This window comes from Argiope bruennichi, chromosome 7 (genome assembly GCF_947563725.1).
Source record: "Argiope bruennichi chromosome 7, qqArgBrue1.1, whole genome shotgun sequence".
In the NCBI taxonomy this organism is placed as follows: domain Eukaryota; kingdom Metazoa; phylum Arthropoda; class Arachnida; order Araneae; family Araneidae; genus Argiope; species Argiope bruennichi.
Genome location: NC_079157.1, coordinates 68,903,047 through 68,924,565, shown reverse-complemented (window position 1 = coordinate 68,924,565; position 21,519 = coordinate 68,903,047). Strand labels below are relative to the sequence as shown.

Genomic DNA, 21,519 nt, shown 5'->3' with positions numbered 1-21,519 from the left:
ATTTATTGTTTTTCCAAAATTTCAACTGGATAAAAATTATATTTTTTAATGATATCCTGTATAATCAAACACAAATCTTTAATTAATGTAAAGCTAAAAATTATCATAAATTTTAGGAGAAAGTTTTTGTGAAATGGAAAATTATTTGATATACTGATGAATATTTCATAAATTAGTTAAAAAAAACTATAGTAAATTGTATCAAATTAATTTTAAGCTAAAAACTAGCATAAATTTTAGGAGAAAAAGTTTGAGCCTTAATATTAATACATATTTCGGAAATAAGTAACGAAAAACTGTAGTATTTTTTTATAATTTGTAAAAATTCATGCCATTACATACTGTTTTGAAACAAAATTTGCTCTATTTGAATCGTTATAAACTAAATTATATAAAATGTTATACGCTAAAGTAACGTTTTTTTTTTAAATTCAGAGCAGAAATTGTTCAAAATGAGCTTAAAATATTAAAAATACATTATTAAAATTACATATTTAATTTTACAGTATTTATCGCAATTTTAATAATTTATATGGAATAGAAGAAACTTGTGCTTACTATGTAAAAAATAATATGGAATTCTGTAGTATTTCCGAGATTTTTTTATTTCTAAGTTCATTTCTTTTTTTTTACCATTTTTTTTTTTTTTTTTTTTTTTGTCTATAGCTTATTTGTATTTTTCTAGAAAACCACGTGTTGAACGTATCAAAAGTAATTTCAACATAACTGATTTAGGAGCTAAATTAGATTCTATAAAATATTGTGAAACAATATTGTTGTTGTTCTTTCTATGGAATTGTAAATTTGAGAATAGCCATAAACCATACTGCTTTCTTCCTTATTTTAAACGGAAGTAAGAAGATGTCTTGATATTATCTTCATTTTCTTCTGGAACTTATTAAACCATTGAGATTTATTATCCTTAGAAGTTCAAGAAGCGCTGTTGTCTTTTGTCCGAAAAGTTAGGTAATTGTGCAATATCTTTATCTCGATAAAAAAGAATAATTGCAACGCAAGGAAGAATTACTCTGATAACAAAATATATGACTGAATGTTTGAATGCAAACTGTCTGGGAAGCTTCTATCCGAAACAGAAAACCACTAACGCACTCTGTCTAGGAACTTTAGAATTACTAGAACCGCATAAATTTTCTTTTACATGCACGCAACATAAATGTTTGTTGTGACAGATAAACATTGCGTTATAAACAATATGCTTGTTGTCATAGCTAACATTTCTAAAAATTCTATGAATTTTCTTATTGACTTTCTCTCGACGTTACATCGACACCGGAAATACACAACCGTTTATTGGCATGATTTTAAAACTGTTTTAATATTTTAAAATGACATTTAAAACTATTTATTTTAAAAGGATGCAATAAGTATTTCTTGGACAAATAATATCACAATATTGAAGATATTTTTCATATTTTACAATGTGTGTTTTACTCTTTTACTTTCTGTTGTCTAAAATGGTTTACAGTACTGCTACAGTACACGTTGTAAATGGTTTACAATGTTTTGTAAAAAACCGTACATTAAGTAAAAATAGCATCATAAACTGTGAAATTTTTCCATAAATTATAGCCATGGAGTATACTGAAATTGAAAAAAGAAGGTAAAAAAATATATTAAAGCATCATCTATACATCTTTCAAAACAGTGGCATAATACGGTTTGCATAATAATGTTAAATAATTTAAAAGTAACTATTTAAAAGTTTTTTTAAGATAGAACTATTACATTAATTACTACATAATTTTGAAAATCAAATTTCCTATTGAAGCAAAACATCCTAAATTAAATAAAAGTGACTACGGCTTTGTATGTATATATGCTCCACATACTCTTTCAAAAAAAAATTAGGTTAAATTTAATCAAATTTTGCATAATTATTATATAAGACATAGGAAAGAATAGTGTCAACCTTTCAGAATACAAAGAAATAATTAAATATACAATTAATAAGAAGTTAATAAAAATTATGTCTACTTTTTTGCATTTTGAACTTCTTAATTACTGTTTTTTTATATTATTCTTAATCTTTTTTTTTATATTTTTATCTTCATATTTTTTTCTTATTTATACATAGTTTGACATTGAATTTTTTGGTCTTAAAATTAATGATTTGTTGAAAGATAAGCTTAAACCAATCACTGAATCGAAGACAACATTCATTTCATTTCAGGTTTTCCAAAACAAAACTAGTAGTAAATAAAGTAAATATCAATAACTTAAGGAGAAAATTAACTATCGGCAATTTTTGATAATCGTCTGATTGAATTGATATTCTAATTTAAATTAAAAGCATACAAGAAAACTTTAGACGATAAAAGAAAAAATAGTATAATATTTTTTACAAAAGTAATTCTTTTATTAAAAATATAAATTTAAAACCGAGCAACGTTGGGTATATCAATTAATTCACCATAAATACAGGATAAATCATAACCTTATTGTATTTTGCTAATTATAAATTTCTTATTTTATAAGATTATTATGCATGCAGATAAGTGTTTTTTTAAAAAAAATCTTTAACTGCCTTCCCTACGCGCTGATTATCTAGAAGTAAGTAAAATATTATAAATATAATTAAGTTCATTGGTGTTTTTAGAAATGCTTTGACAAACAAAATAAGTTTTTCTGTATTCTACCTTTCAGCATCCTTTATTTGGAAATGGAAGGAAGAAACAAAAAGTGGTTATCCTCTTATGTTTCTAGCAGAAGATCCACCCTTAATATAATCGGCTGAAAAATGACTAATGCAGAAAACTTACGAATTGTAAAAAGGAAGAAAACGATATTTTGCGTCATATGAAATAAATGCAATGTCATTATAATGACTACGAATGAATCAGAACAGTGGTAAAACACATTATGAGGGCTACGAATGAATCAGAACAGTGATAAAACAAAGTATTAATAAGAAACGGAAAAACGGTACTTAATTGTATTCAGATAATTACATTTACGAATTAGGTGAAGAAGGCATTTTCTGTATTTGACTACATAAAATGAAGTTTCATACTTACTAATAAAGCATGGTTATTCATAGATAATAATATAAAATTTACTACAAAACTGACAATTTTACACAATACATTTTCAATCGCAACTAAGGAATCGAAAATCAGTTCTTCCATTTAAGAAACTAGTATGTTTGGAAATTATCTGATACCGTTGTTATTTTCTTCCCAGTTCTTAATTTTCTGATATTTTCAAATATCGCGAGCTGTTATCGAATACATATTTTATTCCCCCTTTTTTTTTTTAAAAAAAAAGAAGTGAAATCTTTGTGTGAATAAGTTTGTGATCTCACTGGCTGTTTGTGTCTGTGTTTGTAGCAATTACAATCAATCCATTAGAGATAAGATTAACATAGGATTCCCATTTCCAGTGGAACATGGTGTGCAAAGACGGACACTTCAGCAGCCTGGTTATGAGTCTGATCTTCATCGGTGACGTTATCGGAACCCCTCTCTATGGATTCCTTTCTGACAAGTGAGTTTATACCTTAGAATTTTAATAATTTTTTGTATGTTTTTTTTTTACAATAAATCTGTATCTTTCCTTTTGGAAGTCTATAATTACAAATCAAGACCAATATTAGATTGTCAGTTTCGATAAATAGATATCGACAGTGGCGGATTTATATATTTTACGATCCTAGGCATTGTGAGTTCCCTCTTCTAATAAAAGGATCAATTTAATTTCACATTTTTAACGGATTAATAGTTTATTTTTGGTTAATCTTTTTTTGATGAAGGCATGGAGGCAAAATAGATAAAAAATTTAACAACTTATTATGCATCTAGATAGTCCAACATTCACATTTATATGAATATTTGTACACAAGCAGGCGTTTTAATGCATATCTCGATAAGTAAAAGAATGTAATGAAAAAACATATAAAACTTGATCAATAATATTTAACGAAATGTTAATATTATCCAAATATTTTATAATTCATTAAGTTTATATTTTTTTTATAGATTTATTTATTTGCTAATTAGGAAAATAGAGCTTTATAATCGATCAACTTGAGGTCCCTTGTCAGTCTAGCGAACTTAGGCAGCTGTCTAATCGAAAATTTATCACTGTATATTGACGGATTAATTGCCTTAATTTCTATATGTGTTTAAGTTCTTTTTGGGCTCTAGTCTTGCCTTTTTGGATATCACCAAAATTATTGGGTAGTTTATCGATATATATTTTGACACGATGTATAAAAGTATTCGCGAATATCGCACAGATCTTGTAATAGGTATATAATAATTTTATAATAAATACAGCCTAAAGTAATTGCACACAATACAAAAGTACAATGGCTTTTTGTTTTAATACAATTTCTGAAAATCCATACGATTAAAAGTATACCAGACTAACATGAAGAATTATGGAGATTTTCCATCCAGACTGTTATCTTTCATGAGATAAAATCTATCTTAAAGTTGATCTAAAGCATGCAGAATTAGTAACAAAACAATACACATTACCAAAAGAAAGTAACAAATGGAATTTTCACATGTCTGTAAAGAAAACAACACAACAGAGCGCAAATTTGCAAATACACATTATCTCAATAACTTCGATTTAATATATCCAATGTTAATATTGTATTCAAGCGACAGAGTTACAGAGGAAGTTTTCAACAATTTTGAAGAATTTTTCTCTACTGAATGTATAGCCGTAGATATCTTAGGCATTGTAAAAGCAACTGATGGCAAAAGATTTTCATACATGGAAGAAGAAGGTATATAAGAATTGACCGAGAAATTGCGAGTGAAGAATTGGATGATAATGTAATTCCTGCTGAAAGTGGAAGCAGAGATAGTAAAAAGCTCCACGTGTTATTTCTGAGACTGACCCAAATGAAGAAAGAAGAGGATAGTCTTTACGAGATATTGAGCAACTTTGTGTTTCTGATTTCGCAAGTTTTTAAGAATTACGTCAGTCACCATCTGAATCGAAAATAAACAACTGTTTAAAAAAAATAATTATATCAAGTATCAAGTTTATTAAGCACTAGCCGCCTTTGGCGACCAGCCGGTTCGCCAATCTTAATGTTCGTTAACATTTTAATAATTAAATATTTTGGGCAATTCCAACTTTAATAGATTCTTCAGCAAAATATTTTAAAACTTCAAATTTTGATAGTCATATAATTCACTCATAATATTATAAAGGCCTTCAGTCATAACGTGATATGTATCTCTCTAATTTTCTGTTACCCTTCGTAGAATTTATGCTTTAAATTAAAGTGTAAATGATTAATCTGCAATTAATATAATAATATTTTTTACTGAAACAAAGCATTTTTTTTAATAATATGATTACTGATAATAGAGTCACTGACCGTTTAAACTTTATGGGCACTAAAGAATATCTTTCTTAATTTATATAATATCTCAAGAATTTTTCAACAAAATTTTTTCAGATTCATCATGAACAGATCGATTAATTAACAATGTTTAATTTTAAATGCATCAAACACTAAGAAAATAAAATGAATCGTTTAAAATAATCGGTCTAAAACAGGTTTAAAAAAAACTACTTAAAAAACGATGTACTTAAAACTATAAGCATATACAAAAAAATATATAACTAACATAAATACAATTTACTTACAAAAGCATGCAACTAACCTAAAAATAATTTAAATCATTCGTTGATAATGGTTGTCATGACAACAATCAGAACACAATGCGCATGCGTGAATTTTCTTCGCCGGTTACCGTAACGCAAATGCGTGAATTTTTCTACGCCAGTTGGGGTAACGCTATGCAGATTATACATTTTTAATTTCCTTTATTCTGTGTTATTTTAATTCAAAAGCACTTCAGAATGAATCTGAAATATGGATTAATTAACAATGTTTAATTTTAAATGCATAAAACATTAAGAAAATAAACAGAATCGTTTTAAATAATCCGCCGAAAAATATTAACCTTAGCCTCATTACTGTTGGGAGAAAAAAGAAACTGAAGCCTTACTCATTTGGCGGTGGGGAAAATGGAAGATTATTTTGGCGGAAAAGTTGGAGGTGGGGAAAATGGAAGTTTTTTTGGCGGGAAAGTTAGTTTTTAATTAATAATTAAAATTTCAAAAAAGGGACCCCAGGTGCACATTCCCGACCTCTAATGTATACATGTATCAAATTTGGTAGCTGTATGTCAAATGACCTGGCCTGTAGAGCGCCAACACACACACACACACACATTGAGCTTTATTATAAGTATAGATTAATAAAAGTTCTTTCAAATCAACAGAATCAATTGTATTTATACTCAAACAACCGGGCAAATAGGGTTCTTTGAATGGATTTCGCTCAAAATTTGATAAAATCTACAAATTTAGAATTTATCAAATTTCATCAATCCAGCTTAAAGCGTTTTTGAGTTATCTTTGTAACAAACAGAGAGACATAATTCCAAAAATGTGCTTTCAAACTCAGGGAAGTTTAAAAAAGGAAATTCGTTCAAATTTTCGAGTTCAAATTTTTTGATAATTATAATATTCTCTCTAAGCTTCATAAACGAGAAAGTAAAATTCAAATCTTCCAAAATAAATGGATAAATAATCTGTTTTTAAATATATGAGAGCACTTAAAATTAGTAAAACCAGATGTAATTTCCTTTCGAGAATGACCAAATTAGTACGTATTTTGGTTCGCATTTTTTTCACCTTACTCTTTTTTACTAAGCGTTTAAACGAATAATCATATATAGATAAAAATTTATTTTTATCCGATTTAAAATTATTTATAGAAGTTACTCTATGTAATATTGCCGCATTGAAAAGAAGCAGTCGACTCTCCATGTCCGAATGGTCATAGCATTGTCCCTTAATCAAGAGATCGTAAGTTCGAATCCCGCTAGAGACATTGTGGTTCGCAGTCTGTGTAAATATCTAATTACTTGATTTTATGTTTTCCTTTATTTCATGTTCCAGAAGATTCTGGACATTTCTTTCCCTGTTAGTATAAAAGCAGAAGATCTGTCATTCACTGTGTTCTCAGTTCAGAGTTGAGTTAATAAATTGGTTTAGCTCTACTTCTTGTGTGTGTCATTGAGTTCCACATTAAACAACCTACGTGACAGTATATTTAAACCAGTAAATTTATTTTCATCACATATTATTATTTAGCAGAACAATGGTGGATTATATGTGGCATTTCGAACGTTCCCGAAATCACCAACTTCTCTTTAAAAAGAACAAATAATAGTTGCTTTTACTTTTAATATTATTATTTAACTGAACAATAAATGTCAATTTTTGACATTTTCATTTTTTAGGTGGGGCCGAAAGCCAACTTTTCTCTTCATGGCCTTGATACTTTCCCTGTCAGATATAGGATCTACCCTCAGTCCAGATTTCACTTTGTTCCTCGTACTTAGAGCTGTCAACGGGGCTTGTATGTCAACAGTTTACAGCGTCGGATATATCATACGTGAGTACACAACAATTCATCTGATAAAGCGTACACATCTATGGCTATCCGTATATATAGCTGTCTATCGATATCTGTCGCACTCTTTCAGTGTCTATTCAACTTCTGTTTTGATATCTGAGTTTTATTATGTGTGTGAATAATTAATTCGAGCAAGAATGTAGTTAGTTTTTATTATGTAAGCTTGCATCCATAACTAGGAGGTCTTTATAAAAATGTATATAAAAGATAGCAATTAGTTATTTTTTCTGTTAGTAAATTAACATTTGTTTCAAATTGATTTTAATGACTTGTTTTGATTTGAGTGTTTCTGAGCTTAATGTATATGTAGGATGGCAAACTTTACACTGTATGTTGGATTTTATCCAGCATTCCAGAATACTATTTGCTCAATTAACTAGATATGTTAATGCTAATGTTTTTCTTTGCTTTAATTTTTTAATGTTTAGAAATGTTCATGTGTTAATTATTATTTGCTAAAAAGGTTATTTAAAAATACATTGTGGAAAGCAACTTTACTTTTATGAATCTGGCGTGCTAATAGAACTGGTTGAACGGACAAATAATTTAGATTTCGGTTTCGTAAAATGATTAAATACTACAAAATTTGAACTGCGCATTGGGATCTTGAATATTACTTACGGGGTACTTGTAAAAATCCAACTTGCTTCATTAATATTTTTACAATGTTTACAATTGTTAATGAGTGGCTAGATTCGGCAAGTTTCAGAAATCAAACATAGGCTCCTAGTTGATATGTCAAGTGCAAATTCATTCGTACTTGTATTGAATTTAAAACAGGTAAAATATGAGTTCAAAGTAATGATGCATTTTCAAGATTTTAATAGCCGCAAATTAAATAAATCATTTATATGAATATTTAATATATGCTTTGGGAATTCTTTTCAATATGCGTTGTTACAAACTAGGAAGTATATTTGGAATCTTTTTTCAATAGAATATTAAATCTAAACACTTTTTCTGGAGATTTCATTAATATAATTTTTCAGATTTGGATTTCAGCTAAAAGTATATATAGAAAAAATAGCAGATAAAATATCATTTCATTTCCTCTTTTTACTCAGCAAAAGATTAAGTTTGATAAAGCTGTAAATTCATTTAAAGAAAAGAGAAAGATAAAAAGATATCCCTTACACAAATGATGCATTCAAATGTTACATTGGGAAGATGATTTTGATTCATATTTGATAAAGATTCATATTTGATATAAGATAAAGATTTTTTTCAAAAAAATATCCTGAGCTGTAGGTATGATTATTTTATCTCTGATTTTTATCTCACTAAAATTCTATTCTCATCTTTTTCAATGACAAAAAAAAAAAAACACTAACTGCTTATATACAAATAAATCAAAAGGAATTTGAATTAGCCCTTTAGAGGGCCATTTTTTTCTAGTCATATTATGTTAAAATACTTTGGGCTTGAAATTAGAATAAGAAAAGGGATTCATTTAGCTTATTAGATAAATTTAATTGGATTAATTAATTAATTTGGTACTTAATTAATAATTAAGTACCAAACAAGACACATCATTTTGTCTGAGATAAAGAACTGAAGCATCTAAGTTTCCGATTTATTAAAAAAATTTGTCAGAACTTATGCCAACCTTCATAATTTCATACAAAGATTGATAAATTTGGTGGAAAGCATACTTCCCACGGCCCTAGAAAGGGTTAAAGAATCATTCTCTTTTGATAACTGTTTTCGAAAAATTATTGTGTGATTGGCAGTTGTAAAAATTATGCAACTTGACATCTTATATTTCAGAAATAAATATGATTTTTGTTTCATAAACAAATGAGCAGAATTAAGGCTTCTCAAATAACACTTTTAACAAATCTGAAGACTTCTTGGACTTCATTAACAATAACCTTTTATTATATTTTCATGTGACTGCGTCGTGTGATGACAGCGTTTCAATTATTCAAAAAATTGAGGATTTATTTCAGAGAAAACTAAAAGTTTCTCCCGACTTTTTTGAACGATATACGACATTCATTTGCTCCTGACGAACACAGTAACTAATTAAATGTATAATTTCATTGAAAATATCTTAGGTTTAATATTATACTTCGTTGGAACTCCTTCAGATGCGGGTTGAAAATTTTAAGCTATTCATAAGAAAGGTTTTTTTTTCTTCCTTACGATTAGAATGTTGTGATTATAAATTTTCTGTATTAAGTACAATCATTTATATTTTTTAGATTTTTTTTAAAATTACGTCATTATTAAACTAGTATATTATTATTTTATTCAGTTCTCGAATTGGTAAATCCAAGTATGCGGGCTCGAATGAATGGCGTAGCAACAACTTCTTGGACTACTGGCTTGTGTCTTTTACCTCTGATTGCCTATCTGACAAGACACTGGGTTCGACTAAGTATTGTAACCTCTTGTACGGCAGCGTCTTTGTTGCTCTATTGGAAGTAAGCAATCGTTGTTACACACATTAACTGTAAATTTTTGATTACATAATGGGAATTCATAATTTCATGTAAATACAGATATCAGTTGTAGGTTCATGCCTTTTTAACGGAATTTGAAAATGAAAATAAGAAAGGAAGGGATACTTTTATCAGGGTACAATGATCACTATTATCTATAGAAATTGGATACATTCTCATATTCATTTAAACAAGAGAGGAAAAAAAATGAAATTTCAAGAAAATCGCATGAAAGTAAGATGAATTCTATATAAAATGATACCAAACGCACGTATGTAGGATTTTAAATAAATCTGATATTTTGTGTTGAATAAAAATATAATAAATACTGGCAAATCTACGCTTGTAATAGGAATAGTATGTGTTAATGTGTCTATATTATCCAGAAAAGTATATCACAACTACAATCATGAAATATGGCATATAAGTAATCGCAATGATGAAACTTTTTCACTTCGAAACCTGAATCTTAAAATTAAATCAAGAAAAAATTCTTATTTAATATTTTACGTTAATAATCAAGGGTACTTTTGATATATTTGGGTACTTTTTGATATTTATGGCCCTCGTGTTTATGTGGGGATTTTCAAATTACAAGGAGAACGCTAAGTTCCCTTATAAATAATGCAAACAATTTTGGCAATATATCTCGGATGGCGATAAAACCGGGGGCAAAATATATCAACAAGTATCAGATTTTGCACACATTGGTCATTATCGAGCGTAACGATAGTACAGATATCTTTGGTTAACCCTTTAAAGAGCCATTTTTTATAGTCATATTATGTTAAAATATTTTTAGGCTTGAAATTAAAATAAGAAAAGGGATTCATTTAGAATATTAGATAAAATTAATTTGGTTAATTAATAATTAAGTAACAAATCAAGACAATCATTTTGTCTGAGATAAAGAACTGAAGCATCTAAGTTTCTTACTTACGGAAACAATTTGTCAGAACTTATAACAACCTGCATAAATTCATACAAAGTTTGATAAATTTGGTGGAAAGCATACTTCCCACGGCCCTAGAAAGGGTTAAAGAGTACATGTTGTAAAAGGGAAACAATACTCATTTCTCTTATTGCATATTCAATGTTTCAGCCGATTGCCATTTAGAATTTTTTTTTAAAGTTCACACATTTGAATTTTTCCATTATGTTTATAATTTTTTAGTAAAACTAACCAATTAATAAAAGTACTTAAAAAACAAATGTGCCTTGATAATGAGACTTATATATATATTATTTCAGCAATTTAAACTAGAACTTCATACCGTTTTAGGAGCTGGTTTCATAAATAATTTAGTGATCAGGTTAGAATCAGGAAATTATTTTTATTCAGGTTAAAGATTTTATTGATTCGTTTAGCGCAAATAATTTAACTTCATCGTTACCCTTGTTGAAGTACTTTCATTTTCAGTTATTTGTTTCGATTTTTATTCATGAGCGAAATCACTAACGTTAGCACATTATTAAAAAAAGACCCGGCAGAATCGTTATTACTTTTTGCTTTGATTTGATTTAGTGGAGTTTAGTGGCGCAAAAACCATTCTTGATTATGCTACGCCAAACGTATTGTATGAATTAAAACCTTGTTTTATAAACTCTTATATAAAACCTTATCATTTGTCATGACTTGTCAATGTTTATGTATACGCTAAAAAGCAGTATGGAAACCTTAAAATTAAACCATTTTTAACAAGATCAAATGGTAAAAACCAGTTATTTTTAAGAAAGTAAAAAGATTTGGATGATTTATTTTGTGAAAAACGATAAAGGAAGACTAAAAGCAACGGATGCGTTGTGAAATGAATTGTGGGCAATCAATTAGAATGTGCTGAACTGACAATGGTCATTGGCATTCTGTACACTGACGGAAGGGTTCTTTTCGAATTTATTTATTCTATTTTGCCTTATTTTATGTTATGATTTTGCTGATATTCATAATGTCATTTTTTAAACCGTTCCATTTTGCTGATATTCATAATGTCATTTTTAAAACCGTTCCCTTTTGCTGGTTTTAATATACTGAGTCTATTCATATTTAACTTTACATTGTTAATCTTTTCTCATCATCATAAGCTATAAATAAATATCCGCATTGCAGGATTTTGCCGGAATCTCCTAGCTGGTTGATATCTCAGGAAAGGTATGAAGATGCAGCATCTATCATGGGCAAAATCAGTAAAATGAACGGACGAAAGGCACATGAAGGAACCTTCCTCTTAGAAAAAATTCAGGTGAGATAACTTGCTTCAGGTTTTGTAGTAGAATAATATAGAAATTCTTGAGGTCTAAATCAAAAGAAAGGCAATATATAATTTTTAAATTAGATATGCAAAATATAATCGGATTTCTTTTTGTAAATAATAACAGATGTAAAAGAAAAACTATTGTCACATATATCAGATTTTGAAAGGCAAATTTTCGTCCAACCTTTTTATATTATCGTTTCAAAATATAAACAATTTCGCAGAAATGACTAAAAGGACTAAAATTTTTAGAAAAAAAAATGAATTATATGAGGAACAACATGTGAACTCATGTTACCATCTCAAAAATGCAAACCGAAATACCCTTAGGAGGGAAAAATATTTTAGTTCTATATTTCTTTTTCCTTACTGATTGAAAGTTGAGAAATTTTTACAATTTTACATCGCTGCTAAAGGAATGGAGCAAGAAGTATATAAAAATTGAAAAAATTAAGCAAAAAGAAATTCCTATGGCGAAGCAGAGACAAAAGTAGATTTATTTTTCTCTAATTTAAGTGCAGGTAGGTATATTGCTCTTATATGTAACAGATCTTCATTGGGTTAGGTTCTGAACTAACCCAATGACCATAGTTCGTACCCTTAATCCTGCCAAAACATATAAGATTATAAAATGAAATGAAAAATTAACTTTTTTTTCTCCTTCTTCTTTTCAGAGATTTGGAGAAATAGAGAAAAAGAAGAAAGCTTCAGGTGAAGAAAAAGCTTCTCCTCTTGATTTCTTCAGATATCCGACTTTAAGAAAGAGATTCTTGCTAATCACAATTTGTTGGTAAGATTTATTTCCAGTCGCTTAAAAGTACTGAGATGAAAAGAGTTAAATGAAAATAAGACCATTTTTCTAATTGTTTTTTAAACTGCACGAGAATGTCCCATTCTGCAAATAGTTTAGTGCAGGTGATAGCATGAAGATTTGAATTATATTGGTTGCTATATTTACGAAGATCTTCTTTGAAAAGATAATTGATTCGCAACTAGAAGCTTAATCGAATTATAAATTCATTTAAATGTGAACTAAACAAAAGAACTATTATCAAATGACATGAAACTTTTATGTTAGAGATGGGTAGCAGTGAAGAAGTCAAGTACAAATTCTTCACAACATGTAATTATAATTTCTAAATAAAGTACTATAAATCTAATTACACTCAAAGGATTATTGCGATTTTTCAAATGCTTCTACAGCGAATATTGCAAACGACTAGCAATATTTTAAAAATGGAATGTTCAAGTATACTCATTTATGATAAATATATAATGGCAAAATACATTTCTCTTGGATGGAGCTCAATAAATTGTTAGAAACGAGCTAAAAATGTCTTTCAAATTAAAAATTCGTAGAGCAAAAAAATCTCGAAAATTCTCAAATAGAGAGAAAAAACCTTAATGCTTAAAAAAAAGGTTTTTATGCTTAAATTTTTTAATATGCATAACAGAGGAATGTCAATTGAAAAAATAGAAGGATCAAAAATTTTATTTTATCAAAACCTCAAAGTTACATTTTAAACTGCAGAAATTATCTTATCATTAAGCGTTCATGGTATAGTATGAAAATAAACAAAACAGTTCAGTAAACATTCGACCCCAAAGTATTGTATGAAAAAAATGAAATTCGGCTATGTTTGTCACTAGAATTTGTAATATATTATCAGAAGGTAGAAAAGTCAGTTTTATAGTAGAGAGGGAAAGAATTATTAAAAAAATTGCATTATGGTATTGTGTAAAAAATTATAAGGTCTCTATTAAGTTAAAACAGGTATAGATTTGCATTTTTTTCTCTTAAGAGATGGTATTTGTGACTATAATGTTACAATATTTTCATTGATTGTTATGAAAAGAGATATTTTAAGAAGCTAAAGAATTAAATGAAATATAAATTTATCTATTTGATTGCAGGGTGGGCAACTCCATTCCCTACTTTGGTCTCCAAATGAATGTGAAAAATCTGACTGGAAACGAATTCTTCAATTTCTTCTTGATTTCTCTGATTGAAGTGCCAGCTCATTTCTCAACGTGGCTCTTCATGGAACGCATAGGAAGAAGATGGTGTTCTGTTGGCGCTTTCACCTTGTCCACTTTTGCTTGTTTCCTTCCGGTTGTGTTCCCGCCAGGTAATTCTGTCGTTGCAGTTCAATTGTATTAGACGTAACGAAGCACACAAGTCAAACTCTTTTTTTATGAAAGGGTTTTCTCTGTACTTTGAATATATTATCACACTCTTGCAAATATGGGAAGCCGCAAAAGCATTAGACATCATGAAGCACAGAAAAAAAATGTATCTTTTTATGAAAGGCTTTTCTTGGTGCTTTGAATCCATTAATACTTGACTTATCGTAAATCTGGGAAGCCATATAAGCTTAAAAATAACGCTGGAATGGAGTTAAGTCCTGACAGAGATAATTTAGTATGTCGTCAAAACCATTTAACAATTTCACTGTTTGACACAGTTCAAATGCGACTAGCATCTAGCTTGCAGTGCGCTATGAGGCTGACTATACATTTTGTGCACGTTTTTCTTTCTTTCTGAATAGAAAATGCATTTATGTTAAATTTTAAATGAGCAAAATAATAATGTATTTATTTTAAAAGTGAAAGAATATTGCAGTAAAGATATTGTTTTAACTATCAACTTATTAATCTTGAGTTACTAAAGCATAAACCAAAAAGTCGATAAATATTTTTTCAACATACAGAATAATGAGTAAAGGGTTCTTGCAGTCATAAGTTTCAAATCAGTGTACATATTCATTAATTATAAAAATTCAAAAGTAATTTAATTAAACAATAAAAGGAAACTATCCATTACCAATTATAAAGTTATTTGATAAATTAATTTTTATTTAACTATATACTATAAATTTTTAAAAAACATTAAAATAGACCGAGGAGTATTATTTAAGAAAACAAAAATGGTACTATAAATAGAAAATGTATTAAATAAATTAAATAAAATAAAAAAATAATTAAAAATAAAAATCTTTGTTTAAAATCCTGTGTAGGAACTAATAAATCCCAAATATCCAAGAAAATATATCGGAAAATCATTTTAAATAGCAAAAAAAAAAAAAAAAAAAAAAAATCTTCGCAAAGTTATCAAGCATTGATTGCAAGATACACTGTAAAGTCCAATTTCGGACTTAACGGATCATTTATTTTTATAACGTTATTTTAGCAGAATCTATCACCACACACACACACACACACACACACACACACACACACACATATATTGCTAATGACAATCTTTTTTTTTATTTCCTCTCTTTCCTTTTTTTTATTTTCACGTCAAACAAATAATTTTTTGGGGAAGGTATTGCGTATAATGGAAAGACATATTTTACTGTTCAATTTTTTTAAAATGGTGAAAAAACTACCGCTTAGTATTCGTATACATATCATGATTATAAAAGGATAATTTGTAAATTTTTAACTCATCATATTTTTACATAGTGAAGTAAAATGGCTGTTGTTGAATCGATGTTGTACCATAAGCTTTGAAAATACATTTAAATTGAAGAGTGCATTTTTATGCTATATGAAATTATTAGGGGTCTTAAACTACAATCTTGTTTATAAATAGTATTGGCATCTCATCTTATTTTCGTTCAGTTCTAGGACTAAGAATAATCAATATTTTAAGTAAATTTTTTAGAGCATTAATAACGAAAAAATATTCTGTTAAGGCAAATTATCGCTATTCCTTTAATTTGATAATTTTCAAGAAAATATATTTTATGACTTTTCGATACTCAAAACATGAGGAAGATATGAATTGTATCTACTTTAAAGTAGAAGCGAAATGAAAAAATTTCAAACATGGTTAAATGATTTGATGAAACAACGAAATTGGTTAAATTTCATTACAGGAAAACAACTAATACAAGATAAAAAGTATTGTTGTACATTATATAAAAAATTGTGTTTAGAAATTTGTTAAACTTAGGAGGAAAAATTTTTTCAGGGCAATTAAATAACATTATTATTATTAAAAAGGTGTAAAAAATTTTACTCTTTTTTATTTAACGTTTTAAAATAAGATTTTAGGAAAAATATTGCAGAAAAACAATAAAATTAGTAATAAATAAATAATTTTTAATAAATTCGAATTCTAATTAAAATATTACTTTAATTGGCATATTCTGCCTTGGAATATAAAGTCTACACTTTACAGTGCAAAGCATAACGTTCTGCTCATTTAAGTACGAACAAGAGCACAAACATTTGCTTTTTAATTTTTAGAGAATGCTGCTTTTTACTTAGATAATTAATGAATTATTAAAAGGGTTTATTTTATTAATAAAAATTATAAAATAAGGGAAGTCATTCGAATTTTATTTAAAAACGATTTTAATTATTTGTCCCAAAAATGCTTACTATTTGAAATGATCAGAAATATTTTAATGAAATATGAACAAAGTTATATCGAAATACGTGATTTAAAAACAAAGTTGATTAAAAACAAGTAAAATTTTAATGAAAAAAACTTCTTGACATAAATTTAAATAAAAAAAGAACACTTTTAATCCAGTCAAAGAAAGAGAATTTACATCAAAAAATAGAAAGTAAGCATGTCATATTTTTGTGTACTGATTTCCACATACCTGGCGCCATCTATTAACTATTTATATTTTAATTTCTCCTATTATATCTTCCAACTCTTTTATTTATTTTAATAAGGAAAATAAATTTGAACGTATAGTCAATTTTTAATAAAAATTTCTCAATATTTGTAAAATATCTCAAAGTTGGAAGCTAATATAAGATTTTCTGCATATTCTATCTTATGTTATATTTGAAAAGTGAAACTATATTATTATTATTATTATTTCGCAGCGGGAGATATTATTATTTTCTAATGGCAATGCCTAGTTCCTCATGATTCATTTTCTTCTTTCACATAAATTAGGAAAACGAAATTTTCGAATAATGAAATAATAAGTTTTGAAATATAATACAAAAATTAACAGAAAAATGAAGTAAAGAATGAAAACTTTTAAAAATCCGAAGAATGGTTCCGATGAACAGTTCATACTTTTCACAAATATACATAAAATTTAAAATTATAAAATTTTAAACTGTTAAATTATTCCTCTTTAGAGTATGCTAATGTGGGTGTAATAGCATCTCTTCTGGCAAAAGCCGGTACCAGTTCTGCCTTCATGACTCTGTACCAGCAGGGACCTGAGATCTTCCCGACATCTTTGAGAGGCGTTGGTCTAGGAATGGCCTGCACTATTGGAACCGGATCGACACTTTTTGTTCCGTACATTGTTTATTTGGTAAGATATTTAGAACTCATTATGATGCATATATATTATAACTGAATGCAATATTGATATTGGAATAATACAGGAATGAAAACATACTGTGTCGAAACAACAAATGACTATTCTTATCTGAATTCTGGCTAATTTTATTTCCTTCGATTTTAAGCACTGTATTTTATATTTAAAAATATCTAGTACATGCTGATACATAGTAGAAAGAGACATGTATAGTGAGTTTGTATGCACCGTTAATACATATTTTACTTTTTAGGGAAATAATTTCAATGAGATACCTGTTTTCTTTATAAATTTAAGACAGAAGAACCTATTATACTTTTATTACTGTACCATACTCATTTTTATATCACTTTAAATAAGTTGCTAACTTCGATCAATAGCCATTGATCGCTCTTCAAGCTGTATCAGTTTTCTTTTTTTTTCCCTTAAAAAAACAATCGTTCAAAGAAAAAAATAGACTTAAGAAGTAGACTTTTTTAATACTCTGACAACATTTTTTATCCAAAAGCCTATCACATCTTATAATGTTATCTATTAATTTAATTTCGTAATTAATTTTTTTAATCTTTTATTTTATTTATTTATTTATTACCATACGGTTTCATCATCACTCACTTATCGCATTTGAACGTTTCAAGTGACTGCTTTTCGCTGATGTGGTGAAATTTAATACTGAAATGCTGAATTCGTACTTCAAAAAGATATGAATAATGTAGTACTTATTGATTCCATTTATGTATCCAGATGATCACCTTCGTACCCAATTCGAAGAATGATGAAAATTCCTTCTACTGAATAAAACAAAAGATATATTTTTCTCCGACATGTTGTAGCTTAAAACTGTAATGGTCATTTATTTTAGTATTTTGAATTTTAAGATTTAAATGTTTAGCTCTTCAATAATCTTGCCACTTACAAGGTATTTGAGGGGATATGGTCAGAAGTGCGGTTTCAAATAACTCGAGGATTTCAAGCAATATTTTTCTTTTTCTTTCAGTCAAGATATGGATTCTGTATTCCTTTCCTGATATTCGCTGTGATCAGTTTCATTTCTGCCATATGTGCCATGTTCTTGCCAGAGACTCTCAACAAGAAGCTTCCACAGACAGTTGAAGATGCGGAAAGTTTCCAGAGCACCCAAAAATTCTGTTCTTGCTCGTAAGTAAAAATACTTTGTTTTTGTATTATTCATTCATCGACTTTGTGATATCCCGAATAGCTTTCGTCTCTGAATGATTACATTGTTAATATTTAAAAATAAAAACGCTGAATAAAAAATAGGTATTTGTTAGTTAAAATAGTTATATCTTCTGTTTATAAAGATTTACTTAATTGGAATGGAACAATAAAACCGTTATGAAAACATAATATTGAAATAAAGATGCATGAAGAAAAGTTGGTTACTGAACAAATTTTATAGCAACAAAACAAATTTTTGATTTTTTTTTGCAGATAATTCATTTTTTCAAAAAGTTTAATTATTTAATAATTTTTTAATAATTCTTTGTCGATTTTAGAAAAATTTCGTGAAATAGTAAATTACAAAATAAATAAGAACTATTCCTGATAAATATTTTTCTAAGAGGGAAGTCTTCATTAAAGCTTGAATAAAATTTTAAAAAAATACTCATTATTAGGCATGAAGTTGCGCATCCATTAATTTTAGAGAATATCTACATTATTTGTGCATGATATATAATATATATATAATACAAATAAAATTATTTTCTAATCATTCGAAAACAGATTCCATTTTAATTTCTGAGGTGAGGCGCTTTTATTTTTCTTCAGTGATTTTAATACCTTTCAAACTAAACCGTCGTATCAGCAAGTTCCTTTCTAAAAATATAAGTTCAATATATGTTCTCACGGCCTTTTCTTTTCTTCTGTTTGCCTATTATTATTATTGCATCTTCTCCTGCTCATGGTCTCCACAGAGAAATTTAAATATGGAATAAAACATGAATTCTTGCCGTTTTATCAAGAATAATAAAAAAAAACATGGCCGAAGAATTCCATACCTTTTCCTTAAATGAAAGAATGTTTTATATGTATATGTAACTTGGGAAAAGCAATATCGTTTTATGTAAAAGATAAAATATATTTTAACTGATTTATGTCGGCAGTCTTCAGATATTGTTTCTTCAGATCTGATTCATTTTTTCTTTAACACATCATTGATTTTTCGTCTGATTTCACTTTCAGAACCGTAGATACGGATGATGAAGAAGACGTAGAATCTCCAAAATCTCCAAAGTTGAGTACATGGACACCCAGGACCCTCTCTGCTATAGATTTGTATTCTCTCAAGGATATAACTGATCTTAATAATCCCAAGAAATTGTCAGAAGTTACAGAAAGGACTGCTAACGGATCCTTAACCGAAGTACCAGCAGTTATAACCAAACAGTAGAGTTGCAAGAAAAAGTGTCTAAAAATCGACTGCCATGTCACAAATCATTAAACAATGAAAGTATGTGTATGGTTTCATCGTTAACCCATTGTATAAAAATCCTCATTTAAGGCGGCAGATGTCGATATGGAAGAACTATTTTTTTTTTTACAGAAATGGCTTCCAGAGTTTTGTATATAAGTTTATGATGATATTGTTATTACTTAGTTGAATAATGATATCCAAGTTGAGTAATGATGTTTGATTGACACAGATGTATTATTTCGTTTGGACAGCAGTGTAAGAAATAACATTCAATTTGAAAATTAAATTTAACAAAAATGAATTTCAAAGTTTTGTATATAAGTTTACACTAATATTATTATTGTTTAACGGCAGAGCTTGGGTATATCTGTTTTGAATAATGACGTTTCATCGATATAAACTATCATTTGGTTTGGACAGCCATCTAAGAGATAACATTCGATTTCAAAATTAAATTTAATTGAAATGAATTTTAGAGTTTTGTATATAAATTTGCAGTAATGTTATTATAATTGTGCCTCAGAACTTTGCTATATTTCAGTTGAATAATGATATTTGGCTGATATAAATGTATAATTTTATTTGGATAGCCATATAATAGATAATATTCGATTTGAAAAGCAAAACTTAACGCAATATTTAAAGCAATATGTTGGAGATTTCAAGAGAAACAATAAAGACGTTTTCTGCAAATAATTTATTTCAAGTAAATCTGATGTGTTTGCAAGACATATAACGAGGAATTAAGTTGACGCTAGTCACACAATTTAAACACGTAAAGCTTGCTTTACGCCCTAACAGATGAAGGCCATTGATATGCTGATGAATTTTAATTGAGGTAAGAGCGTCTCTAAAGATACGATTGATTATTAAATCAATTATCATGGCCCTTGAAGATGTCATTTACAAGAGTTGTTTAAAATATTCAAATGTTTGTAACGGGCGATGAAATCAAAACATCTTTTCATGGTTGCTTTATAATGAATTGCTGATGATAATAACATAGAGCTTCACATGTTAGTAGGGATATCATGTGCGTGATTAGGAATTTTATACATATATTTGATGCAACAAATGTACCGAACTTTGTGTTTTATCTTTGCTATTGCTGTGTGCTCAGATTCATGATGTGGATGAAAAAGTTTTATTATGTTAAGCGGTAATGAAGGGCGTTCATTTGTTTTGTTATAATTAAATTGTGTTAAATCTTATATTATTTACATGCATGTCCAATAGCTCTAAAGAGGATTTCAATGGTTCTATATATTCAACTTATTCTGTATTCAATGTACATAAGTTAAATAAAATTTTAAAATATATTAAAGATGCATAAACCTTCAAACTGCTTTTTGAACATTTATTTCATATCATATTTTTCTGTTAAACAGAAGTTCATTTCGTGGAATACATGTGTTACTGTTAACCACATGTTTTCTATTTGCTTGAAATAAAAAGGTATTTTGCCTTTATACCTCAATTTCTCTTTTCATTAAATTAAACCAACATCTCATGACATTGCATATATAATTTAATTTAATTTCCATTTGTTTTTTAATTCCACTATGTAGGTAAAAAAACACAAATTAAAATTTGATACAATAAAGAGAAA

At 28.0% G+C, this 21,519-nt stretch overlaps 1 protein-coding gene across 4 annotated transcripts in view; it reads left to right on the top strand.

Annotated features, from left to right (window-relative positions):
- The window catches only part of LOC129976123 (carcinine transporter-like), a 73,410-nt gene extending 53,376 nt beyond the window's left edge, over positions 1 to 20,034 (top strand). For all 4 annotated transcript variants that reach the window (XM_056089521.1, XM_056089523.1, XM_056089519.1 and 1 more), the window contains exons 3-11: positions 3,401 to 3,504; positions 7,299 to 7,453; positions 9,732 to 9,900; positions 12,026 to 12,158; positions 12,845 to 12,960; positions 14,085 to 14,299; positions 17,286 to 17,467; positions 18,471 to 18,631; positions 19,679 to 20,034. In XM_056089521.1, the coding sequence (XP_055945496.1) occupies positions 3,401 to 3,504; positions 7,299 to 7,453; positions 9,732 to 9,900; positions 12,026 to 12,158; positions 12,845 to 12,960; positions 14,085 to 14,299; positions 17,286 to 17,467; positions 18,471 to 18,631; positions 19,679 to 19,886 (1,443 nt within the window). In that variant the 3' untranslated portion in view covers positions 19,887 to 20,034. The remainder of the gene's footprint in view (positions 1 to 3,400; positions 3,505 to 7,298; positions 7,454 to 9,731; positions 9,901 to 12,025; positions 12,159 to 12,844; positions 12,961 to 14,084; positions 14,300 to 17,285; positions 17,468 to 18,470; positions 18,632 to 19,678) is intronic.
- The last annotated feature ends 1,485 nt before the right edge of the window (positions 20,035 to 21,519 follow it).